Here is a 12,353-nt window from a genome sequence, read left to right on the forward strand (position 1 = left end):
GCAGGTAGAATCACTGTGAAGCCAAGTTTACTTTATACCTTTGTGCTGCGTTCATGGCTCCAAGGCAGAAGCTATACTTACAGCAGCTACCTCACAGATACAAAACCAAATGTCTGTGTTGGTCTCTTCAGGGGGGGGGGTGTTGATACACAACCTTATCATTAATTTCCAAAGTGCTACTTCTGCAAATAGCTTCCAACATACTGTTATTAGCAGAGACACCGTCCACGACTGTTAGACCTTCGCTTTCCAAAGTACGAGCCTGGAGCTGGTTGACAGCCAAACACTGAGGCAGGTAATTGGCTCCTGTGTGTTTAAAAGAGTGGAGTTATAGCCCCACTGACTGGAGGGAGTGGACCATTTTCTTTTCTTTTTTTTAAAGCTTCTGAATTTTAATTAGAGGTGAGCAGAGTTTAGATAGAGTAATGACGAAAAGAGGAGAGTTGGGAGAAGCTGTGTTTCTGACTGAACTCTCTCTCTATTGACTTAAAACTGTTATTATTCACTCCTGCAAAGCTGAAGACACTCTACAGTGCAGGACAAACCATCGTTAAAAGCATATACTGTACATAGAAACCTATGGAGAGGTCAGAATGCAGCATCTTCAACTCTCTATTGCCACCCTTAGGTTAAAAACACCATGAATGCCAGCCTGTAAAAAGAATCCTAAATCCTCCTCAAAAATGTAACTTAAAGCAGAAGTAAGTGGTCCGGTCGTTTTCGCTAATGCTGCGTTCCAGGCAGGCTTTTGAAATCGTAAATTACAGCTTCAAGTCACAACTTACGACTTTGTAGCGTTTCAGGCAACCCACTCGTTTTACCGGTGAAAGTCACTATAACGGCCACTCGTAACTTCCGACCGGTGAACTCGTACCAGATCGAACTGGTACGACTTCACGGTCGGAAAAATACGAGTTTCCTTGAACGCACCATAACAGTCCTCGTCCCTACGTCACCACATTCACGGCGTTCCTTGGCTGCACACACAGCCCTGCATGCCGTTCTCTCTCCTCATTGGATAAAAACTGTAGGATACGATAAATGTTTTCTCTTCGGCTCAGAGCAGAGCAGAGTGACTGACAGACCCGTGTTTCAGACCAAACACTCTATGTAAGTGATTGCTGTCGGAAGATATAACTATTTAAGACTTATATTAACACAAATATATCACTTACTTCTGCTTTAAATAAGTTTGTGTAGTTGCCTGTATGTTCAGTACTTCTATACTTCTTATATTTCACATATTATCATTAGTAGACCAACCATTTCTGTACATGAGAACCGTGCGAAGCTTAGACTTAGCCGCCCAAAAAGACATACTGTAGGATATTATTTTTTGAACTGAAATAAAAAGAGGTGAATAAAAAACAACAACAAAGTTATTAATTTAAATCTGCTACAATCAATATTTTTATAATTAAAAATTACAAAACAAAGTGTGTGAAAAGAGCTCACTGGCCGCTCCGGGTGCGTTGGCATCAAGGTTTATTATCCTTTATAATGTACAATATACAAAAATATAGGGTACCAAAAAATTCACAGTGTCTAAAAGGCAGTGATTACAGTCTACATGACAGGTCTAACAGTACACCTGGTAAGTTGCATAGAAGGGCACAGAGCCTCACATCGCAGGGGACAGAGCTCGAAATCGACCAATCAGATGAATGAATGGGCTCCCGCAGCCAGCCAATCGAGGCTGAGCTTGGACCAAAAAAACGTATTAATTCATATTCAGACGTATTTTCAGATATTTTCAGCCAGGTTCATGTGTCTCTCTGGAAATCTTGATGTTTGAGCAGCTGGGAGAGGTCGAGGCCACAGGCAGTTGGGTCACATTGTGGAGCTCTGTCCCCAAACAAACCTCATGGTTGGTGTGTACTTAGCTGCTGCACTTTTTTTTTTCTCTCTTTAAACAACTATAAGGCTTTTTTTTTTTTTTTTTTAAACAAACAGTGTTAGCTATACAATATACAGATACATTTACATGATCCTCTTCAAGGTCATTAGATGGGGCTGCAGAAGGCTGTCGCTCCTATATACAGATAGAGCTCTCATCTCGTGCATGTACAGTAGCTGATGTGAAAAGCATTGCTGGGTTAGCATTCATCAATCAGGCAATAATAATAAAATATAGCTGTGAAAATGCCCTTTATAAACCAAGCTTTGACTATAAATAGAGTCCGCTCCACCTCCGCCAGAACCAGAGGCGCGCCGCTTTAACTTACAATGATTAACATCTCATACATGAAATATAGAAAAACCAGTGGTGTGTGTGTGTGTGTGTGTGTGTGTGGGTGGGTGAAGTGTGAGTGATGTGGATGTGGAAAACAAAATGCACCAAAAACAAAAAACAAATGTCTTCTCATATATAGTCATATGTATGAAAGCATTTACATTGTACAAAACACAGTTACACCCCTTTTTGCTCATTCAGACATCCAGACAATCACACACAAACACATAGTACATGTGTTTGCATGTACACACATCTACACACACACACATACACATGCACTCAGTTTGATCTTCACACAGGCAAACATGTAAGCAAGCATCATTTAGTTTTTTTTGTGTTTTTTCTTTTTTTTTTTTAACTCTTTTTCAAGCAGGGCCGAATAGATGTTTTGTTTTTTTTTGTCTTTGTGTTGTGTTAACATTTCAGGTATTGAGGATGCGAGAAATGAACTGTTGAGAAAACAAACGAACAAAAAAACAATCAAGAAAACAAAAGGAATGTGTTCATTCATTGAAGTGAAATTAGAGAAACAACAATTAATCAGCTATATTTTTATTTAACAAAATATTTCCTCCTATGCTACAGCTCATCGGAGCAGAAAACAATTATCTTAAAAAAAATCCAAAAACAAACATTAAAAACAAAAAGAACAAGTGCCAGTCTGCTAGCTTATTCTACCGACATAGAAAAACCCAATCCAGTTGTTCAGCACACTGGCCATATTTGATATGACCACCGAGCTATTTAACACTAACACAGTAGAATCGATGCATCCATTGGAGAATCAATTGGAGAATCAATCAATCCTCGTTCAGAAGTCTTTATTGTACTTGGAGGGGAGAAGAAGAAGAAGAAAACAAATAAAAAAACAAAAAAATCAAAGAGGAGAAATAGAAAGGAAACAAACCTCGCCTCTGCCCTCTATTGCATACAGGCACCCAAGGCATTCCCAAAGCTTTATGTACAGTTCAGGCCGCATCCCACAATCCCCCTCTCTCCATCCTTTTTGCTTTCGACTTTTATGAATGAACGTCCTTGTCCGCAAACAAGCAGATTTTAGAGATTACTCCTCTCCGCCTCTCTTCCAAACATCCCTCCCAGAAAAAAAACAAAAAAACTTTGAAGTTCTTATCTCCTCCATCACGTGAGAGGCCGACAACGTGGAGCGCGTGCATCCGCTCTCGAAGAAACCGAGCTGATATAGATCTCTAATTTATTTCATCATCGACTCCATTGAGTTTTTCTCTTTTGTCGCTGCTCTCTCGTGCTTCTCTCGTGCTGTGCGGCAAGGACGTAATGATATGCGCTGTTTGTTCTCAGTAACTGCTTTTGTTGTCGAGGGACTCAAAGTTCATTACAGGCTGAGAATGGGGCTTGAAATGGAGAGGCGTAAAACGACGACCCAGTTCCAGAGAAATTGAATTGGGTTTTTTTTTTGTGTGTATGTGTGGGTGCGTTTTGTTGTTGTTTTTTTTGTTAAATGTTCTGTTCGTGTTCATTTCTGCAATTGTGGATTCTTGACTCAGCACCTGCGCTGAGGTTTTCTGGTCATATTAATCCGTCTAAAGCCACGACTCATCGTTTTTTCCACCAGATCCACACATGAAGACGAAGCTCTGTGTTGACACTGCTTTGTCGAGTCAGGCTTCTTACAACAACACGCCCCTCGCTGGTCGCGTCAGTCCCTGGCTGCACCGGGACGTGGGCATTGTTGTCCGAACCCACGTCTCCCGGTGGAAAGTCCCAGAAACGCCCTTGAAAACACAAACCCTACCATGCGGAAGAGACTACGGGAGCGAGGAGAGGGGGCGATGGCGAACAGAGGAACCTCTCTGGCTTCTGAGAAAACGTTTCAGTTCATGTCGGTTCGGTTATGTCACCATGGCGTCGGGGGCGGTGTCCGTTTGGGGCGGCGGCGGCGGCAAGAAGGGTGAGGTGGAGGGGGGAGTTGGAGAGCCAGTTTGTTGGGGCGGGTCTCAGCTGTTGTTGCTGTGGTTGTAGGTCCTGCATGGCGAAGGGGAGGAGTTGGGCTGGTAGTCGAACTTGCCGAGCGCCGTGGGGTAGTAGGTGGTGGTGTAGACGTTGGTCTGCTGCAGCGGCGTCGGGTAGAAGTTGGATCTTTCATCTGGCAGCAGGTTGTTTTTGTTCAGTGTCTGGAACGACAGCAGAGACACAGGACGGATTAAACCACCAGAAACCCCACAAAGTCACTATATGATATATGGACATTTTACCATATCCTTTCTTAAAGGGATAGTTCAACATTTTGGCAAATTGACCCATTGCTATAATCCCTATAGTTTTAGGAGTAGGTTTGTTACCTTTAATTGTCGGTGCAAGCTATTTTTAGAACGGCGGAGCAGAGCCGTGAGCTGCTCAGAGCTACGCTACGGATCAAATACACAATCCAACAACTCCAAAACGCTCTGGTGGACAAGTTGTGACCTGCACATTCACCACGCTATGAGATAATAACACAACGTTACGAGACAGAGTTGTTTTAAAGGGAAATTCATGCAAAACCGCGGATGTGCCTTCCTGTCAGTGGTAGTTTTTCAGCAAGCAGTCTCTGTATTTGCCTCGAAAACAACTCTTTCTCGCAGCGTTCTGTTATTATCTCATAGCGTTTTGGAGTTGTTGGATTGTGTATTTGATAAGTTTGATGAGGGAAACCAAGAAATCCCATGAGCCTCCGTAGCGTAGCTCTGAGCAGCTCACGGCTCTTCTCCGCTGTTCTAAGAATAGCTTGCACCGACAATTAAAGGTAACAAACCTACTGCTATGACTATAGGGATTATGGCAATGGGCCAATTTGCCAAAATGTTGAACTATCCCTTTAAGTATTTCAACAAACTACTGTGTTGCATTGTGATTGTATAACCTTTTTTGTCACTGCAAATTCAATCAACATGCGTTTTATCTCATGAGATAAAGTTCTCAGTCTGTTCATCTCACTTGAATCAGTTTAATTCTTCTTATCAAACAGACCAATACAGTCATAGAAAGTACTCTACTATTACAGTACTAAAAACTTAAATTCATAGTGAGTGAGTAAATTTCCAAAAATGAGCTGTTACTCAGAAACAAGAGAGAAGAAGCTGCCAAAGAGAAAACAGCACTGTAACTTGTTTCCGGTGACTTTCAGCTCATTGTCAGGTGTTTTCTACAACACCTCCCTCCTCTATTTTAAAGTACAGTGTTCTCTACAGTAAGGACCTCCCACTCTCTGCCAAGAAACCAAAGAACAAAATATGAGCTCAGTGTCTCCATTGTGTTGTGTTGTCATTTACACTCACGTACAGTCTCCTCTCTGCTCTCTCTCTTTCATCGAGGGACAGGTTGACAGCTTGTTGCGATAAAATCTTTCCAACAAGAGATAGAAGAAATCTTTTGTAAAAAACTGAAGATACCGACAGATGTCGACCTCAAAAACATTTGAAAGTCAGGCTGAACTCTGTTTTCTGAACGCTCTGTGTGTGGGTGTGAGGGAGCGAGGGAGTGAGGGAGGGTGGTCTCGGCCCTCGCACTCACAGCTCTCCTGCTGTTACAGTTACAAAGCATTCACCCAGGGGAAACACAGGATACAGGCTCATTTCTGGAAAACTCTGTAAACAAGACTGAGGGTTGGGTTTTTTCATTGCAAACGATTCTTTTGCAGTGGAAGATGTTTTCAATTTTTATCTGAAAACAAAAGTTTTGAGGACTTAATTACAGCCAGAGCTGATGGAGGATGTTTACAGTCAGTTTTGTTTCTGCCCTGCAGTTGAAATACCTCCACTGGCTCTGAGGCTGGAGCTCGTGTATTCATAACCAAAGCAAACCAATTGAACAAATTTAATTTTGTTCATGTCAAGCACACTCAATGCACTAATATACGAGATGGCAGGAATTCACTGCAGCGCTCTTAAATAAAAAACAAGTCGAAAACCCACATTTTATTCTAATGCAATTGCTGAGTCTTGGTAAAAGCTGAACATAAGGTGAAACACTTTCCAGGGGAAGCATTAGACTAATGTAATCCATCTGAACAGCTCTGGGGACCGAGGCAGGAGGATAATCAGGTTAGAGTCGGGGAAATACACAACGCTGGGCATCATAAATTGGCCTGGAGGAGAGGGAACCTGCAGGATAAACAGCGCTGTGGTGGTGCACGGTGACACGGGCTGCAGATCCAGCACCGCCCGCCCGCCCCCTCTGGTCATTAAAGCTAATGAGTTCAGGCTCTCAACACCACCACGGCTGTCGACGCCGAGTCCACACACCGGCAATAATAACAGCAAGGACAGCGAGTGTCAGGAGGCTGACGCCATCAAACACAACAGGGACGGGTCGTTGTGGTTAGGCAGCATGTTCCCGTCGCGCTCTGCCACGGTCTTCAGATACGTGTCCGTTGATAGGAAAGGTTAAGATGAATCCCCGCTGGCACTCGTCGGCCGGTGTCAGAGGAAAAAAAAAAAAGCTGCGCTCCGACCGAAAATAGCTTCAGGTTAAAACAAATGCAGGGGGTGCCATTTAGAAGATGAAATGCAATCCAGATAGTGCAGTGTGAATAATATGGCCATAAAGTAAAGGCCTATCAGCTGCCAGCACAGCACACAGACCTGTTTATTACACCTGCAGGACAGGCTTTAACAGACAAGTTCACAAACACACCGACACTAATTTTATTTTATACAGCGTCACGACTGTGATGTAAAGAGTCGTCTAGCTGCGGGGGCTCATTTCACTAAAACTGAAAATTGTGTTGAACTATTTTCAACCTTTTTTTTTTTTTCATCCATCATTGAAGAAGGAAAGTCCCCAGTTTGACCCCAGACAGGCCGGAGCATTTACTGCAGGTCGCTCCTGTCCCTGACTTTCACGTCCACCTCCACTGGTTTTATCTGATAAATAACTTCATAACAAACAGTGACGATTAGGGGTGTAACGGTACACAAAAGTCACGGTTCGGTACGTACCTCGGTTCAGGGGTCACGGTTCGGTACGGTTTCGGTACAACAGACACTATTGGATTTGAAACTAAAATCTGTCTTGTGTTATAAAAGTAAAAAAAAAAAAAATGGAATATAAAATTTAAAAAGTGCATTAGGAGTGTTATCATGCCATTCATTAATTCTAGAGGAAAAAAACTTGACAACTGACAACTATTATTTAAACAAACAAGAAACTAACATCAATGTTGGTTTACACAGTTAATTTAGACTAGATGCCAGTTGCTTTGGTGATGTTTCTGGTCCTGTCTGTGTTCATGTCAAGAGGCTTAAAAGCAGCGGGATAAGTTGTTACACACAATTGTCTTTTTCCTTGCATCAGTGATTGACATGTGGAGGGGGCGCGCGGGGGGGGGTGAACATGCGCTAACGAGTTTGATGCGTTTCTAGCGACGCAGCGCGCATCCGTGAAACATCGCCGACGGACTTTGTCCGGTGGACCGGTCGCGAGCTGCTTTCTATGGTCACGAGCCGTCGCCACCGCCGTCGCCGTTGTGTTTCATTGAGAAGCCACGGTGACATAAATGAAGCAGACAGCTCTCCTCCTCTAACTTCACTCTCTCATCACTTCTCTTCTTCGTCTGTTATGACGGCTGCAGGCAGCTTCGAGGCTCATTACCGCCACCTGGGTTGGAGTGAGGACTGACTTTTTTTTAAATATATATTCATTCAGACGTATTCGTCGTGTGACTGTGTGCACCGAACCGTGACCCCCGTACCGTGACGGCACGGGACGAATACATATACCGTTACACCCCTAGTGACGATATTGATCGATATTTCTGTATTCTTTGACGAAGAAATAGCAGCCGTAATCACATGGATTCTTGTTTTCTCTCCAGAGAAGGACATGATTTGTTCCTGCATGTGAATCCTCCTCAGTGACCCTGAACATCAGCTGCTCCGTCTTACACCCATCTACTGCAGAGACTTTATACACAACAACAGGAGGGGTTGAGACAGAATATGATGGCAACAAATTTAGATTTTAGACCCACAACAAATACTACTATAATGCCACAGAGAAACTATATAAGAATTGATTGTACAGTTCCCATAATGCAACTGGATAGCATCTCCCATTATAGCCTTATACTGCCTGTTACAGTAGGTGTCCTCCATCTTTACATTTCAGACACCAGATTCCTACACTCACTCATATAATCAGAGTTAATGAAGCAAACTGTGTTTTCACTTCCTGGTTTAACATTTGGAGACCAACACAAACTCAGACAAACACTGCCTTTTTGTTGAACGTATTGGTAATGTTTAATTTACAGGCCATTAATTACGTGATAATATCAAGAAATAGACAAGAAATAACAATTAAATGTTTAGTAATGTCAAGAAATAGCCTAGAAATAATGGTCAATTTCATGGTAATGTCATGTGTTTCATAAGGGCAAAAGATTACACATGCTTTTCATGCTTTGAATGTTTTGGGAAAGGCCAAGTCTTCTTAAAATTGACCCATATTTCTGAGCTCAATTGTTATTTCTTGGTTATATTTCTCAACATTACTATGAATTGAATGTTATTTCTAGACTATTTCTAGACATTATGACGTGATTTGTTATTTCTTGACATTATCACGTAATCAGCAGCCTGTAAATTAAAGGGTTGCCAAAGTATTTCCTGATCTATTACAACTAACTGTTTCCTAAGAGGAAGCCAGTGAGAATCAGTGTCAGCAGCTGCTGATGTTACGTGACCTAACATCCACTTAAACCACCACAACCATGAACAAGTTCAGTCTGATGGAGTGTGTGTGATGGATTAGTGTCAACGGGAAATCTGATGTCGTCTCCTGATTGGCAGTTTCACTGTGTCTGAACGCGACGCGATGCAGTCCAAACATCTGTCTGTGATCTGGTTTAATAACGGGAGCTGCAGCAGACAGGACGACCCGTCCACAGCAGGTTTCAAGCTGAGATTGATGGAGTTGCTGATGTTTTCATTTATTTTGGATGATGTGACCAAATAATAAGAGAAAGAAATCCATCACTGCGCCGCTTCTGAAATGCGACTTGTGAAAACAACGTGGGCGAAGCGACGGTCATGAGACAAAAAGTGGTGTAAGATCAGAAAAATTTAATTAACTCAAATTAGTGACTGAGAGGAAGAAAAAAAAAAGCCGGGGGTGTCCACGACAACTTAAAAATGACAAGAATCAAACTCAACCCAGCTGTTTATCACAAGCTGCTTTGAAGCTCTTTACAGTATCAAACAGATCAGTCGTCATCTCCCTGAATCAGTGATCAATTACAGAACAGAGACAGAGATTTTACACTGGAGTCTACGAGCCTCCAGTGAAAACAGTTTCTTGACTTTGCGTAAATGTGAATGCGCCGTAGAGCGAGAGCAGAGGGAGGTCGAGGGCTGAGTAATGCTTTAGGAAGTTAATGGGGCCCATTAATAAGGACTTGGTTTGTGGGCAGGTAGAAAGGCTTAAAGCCTATAAGTTCTGTATAAGAGCAAGGAGGAATTAAAATGAACAGTAATTCATCTTCTGTGCTTAGCGCTCTATTGAGATAAATGCATGAATAAAGGCTCTAAATAAAACATGAATCACATTCACTGCCCTTGAATCGCCGGCATTAACATTGGATGTGTTTGTGCGTCAGGTAAATCTTCCGTTTCCCCACTCGTCGTGTTACTTTTAGGTGTTAAATATTTTAAAATGCGGCTGTTTTTTGTTTTTTACTACGCACCTTGAACTCCATGGGCGTGTACTTCTCGTTCTTTGGCGTGGTGTTGCCCTTGTAGTTGAGGTGGTTCGGGGTGGTCGGGTGAATGACGGCCGACTCCTGCGACGGCTTGTGGAAGCGTTGACAGTAGACGTAGATCAGGAAGGACAGAAGCCCCGCCCCCAGGAAACAAGACACACCGGTGGCGATGAGGTGGATGGAGGTGAAAGCTGGGAAACAGAGAAAAAGAAGAAAAACAGCACATTCAATACATCTCTGTTAAAAGCTTGACTCGGCTGTGTATTGTTGAGACGGGGAGTGATGATCACGCTCACCCACTCTGTGAGCTCTGTCTCTTTATTGATCAATAATCATCTTTTTTATTAACCTTTGGCTCGATCAGTGTTTGTGTCCAGTTGCTTTGAGGGAAAATCAACAACAGCTTCGATTTTCCTCTTCACAGCCCTGCTCCCTTAACTTTTTGTACAAATTATGCATCATAAATCTCACTCTGAATTCGTTTAACAAAGATTTTAAATCGGCAGTAAAAAAAAAAAAAAAAAGGATGTCAGGTGGCTCAGCATTGGGAAAAAAAACACAACTTCTGCAGATTAAATCAAACTGTTGTTGCAGGAAGTACATCTCAGCCTCCCACATTTTCTCTCTATTTCTGCACTGTATTCTGTCCAATGCAGAAAACGGCTCGAACTGAGAATTAACAATTCACTCCTTCACTCAAACAGCACTTGATGAAAGTGGTCGATCTTGGCTGTTTTCAGCCCGGACACAGAATCACACTCTGAATAAATCCAGGTGAGAAACGAGCGAGCGTTTGCAGAGTTGATTCCTACAGGTGTAAGGCTGAGCCAACATCAGCTGGCACTCAGCATCACTCTGTTAACAACCTTTATGCCAATGTTGTTTGGCCGTCTCAGCTTTCGCCAACAAAAACCTGGTCCAAGTTTTTCATTTGGTTAAAATGACTAAAACCGTAGCGACGCTTGTGTTTCAGTGAGGGATTAACTCTCTCTGCAAAGTCCTCAGACTCTTTCATTGCTCTTTCAAAGAGCTGAAGCTGTTAATGCTGATTCAAACTGTGAAGCACTTCAGTGTGAATGTGAGTGACTGAACAACAGACCTGTTGATTCAAACATATCTTTTTTTTTTCCTTCTTTTTTTCATGAGTCGAGCAGTAACTTCACAGGCGCTCTGCCTGGAGGAGCTCTAACAATTTCTGGACTATTGCAATTTGTCTGCAATTATTTCAGCATCCCAGTCTGTCTTCTCAGGGCAGTAATGTGCACCTTGGTTCGTGTTTTTGGTTTATTTTTATTTCCAATTGGTGAGTCAGACATTAAATTATCACTCTTGAATTCGTCTCGGTTTTGACATGAACCCCAACCTGTTCTTTTTTCTTCAGCCGCCTGATTATCTGTTAGGGTTTTAGCACTGAGACTGAAATTAACACATGCATGAAGATGCACACGTAATGTATGAAAAACTCACATCATGAAACAAACATCTGTGGAAACACGCAGGGGTCGAAAAAACCTAAAACAAAAACAAACCCTGATGTGCAAGAAAGCGAAGGCAGCTGTTCATCCACTTACCTCCGCAGTGTTTGTCCTTATCAAAACCAGATGCAGGGAGAATGACTGCAGAGAGGAGAGGAACACAGGGTCAGACACACACATGCATGCATACACATAAACATGCACACACACACACACACACACACACACACACACACACACACACACACACACACACACACACACACACACACACACACACACACACACACACTCCCTGGAGAGAACAGCCATCAGAACACAACATCCACCGACTGTAACAACGGGAGAGCTGACAACATGGAGAAACAAAAACAGGGAATGAGGAATTGAAATGTTATTTAAAAAGTTACGCAGACTGTCGGAGGAGATTTATTTGCCTCAGTGAATTCTACAACTTTCTGGAGGAGAGCTGTGCTCCCTCATACTGAAGCTCTCTAGCTGCTGTTAGAGACACTTGACAGCAGGACAATAATTTACATCTCCAACACGTCCTGTCCTAGAGTATCCAAGAAGGAGAGAGGAAGGGAACAGAGGGAGTGTGTGCATGTGTGTGTGTGTGAGTCATTTTAATTGCAGTGCCACATCTCTTGATTAATTTTTTGGCCTAATTCTTCAGCTTCCACAGCCGCCTCCCCTCTGCCAGTGACCTTAACAAATCCATCCATCGCCTCATTGAAATTTGCACTGAAATTAGATGTGATTTGGTGTTGTGACAACCCATTAATATTAATCGCCTTCGTCTGGACTCATTAGGGATTCTGAGTGTGGAGAGGCCGACTCTGGCAGGCCATGAAAGATCATTTCAGCAGAAACTTTCTGAGATTGTCATCAGCATAACAAGGTGCGCCAGAGGGGGGAGGGGCAG

The 12,353-nt window shown here is 42.8% G+C and overlaps 1 protein-coding gene across 5 annotated transcripts in view; it reads right to left on the reverse strand.

Moving 5' to 3' along the window:
* Positions 1-1,468: 1,468 nt before the first annotated feature.
* Positions 1,469-12,353, reverse strand: part of sema5ba (sema domain, seven thrombospondin repeats (type 1 and type 1-like), transmembrane domain (TM) and short cytoplasmic domain, (semaphorin) 5Ba) — a 184,824-nt gene continuing 173,939 nt past the window's right edge. For all 5 annotated transcript variants that reach the window (XM_085764225.1, XM_085764223.1, XM_085764224.1 and 2 more), the window contains 3 exons: positions 11,525-11,569; positions 9,939-10,144; positions 1,469-4,389 (listed from right to left, as the gene is read on the reverse strand). In XM_085764225.1, the coding sequence (XP_085620351.1) occupies positions 4,213-4,389; positions 9,939-10,144; positions 11,525-11,569 (428 nt within the window). In that variant the 3' untranslated portion in view covers positions 1,469-4,212. The remainder of the gene's footprint in view (positions 4,390-9,938; positions 10,145-11,524; positions 11,570-12,353) is intronic.

Source organism: Trachurus japonicus, chromosome 21 (genome assembly GCF_045865225.1).
Source record: "Trachurus japonicus isolate A0001 chromosome 21, Traja_1.0".
In the NCBI taxonomy this organism is placed as follows: domain Eukaryota; kingdom Metazoa; phylum Chordata; class Actinopteri; order Carangiformes; family Carangidae; genus Trachurus; species Trachurus japonicus.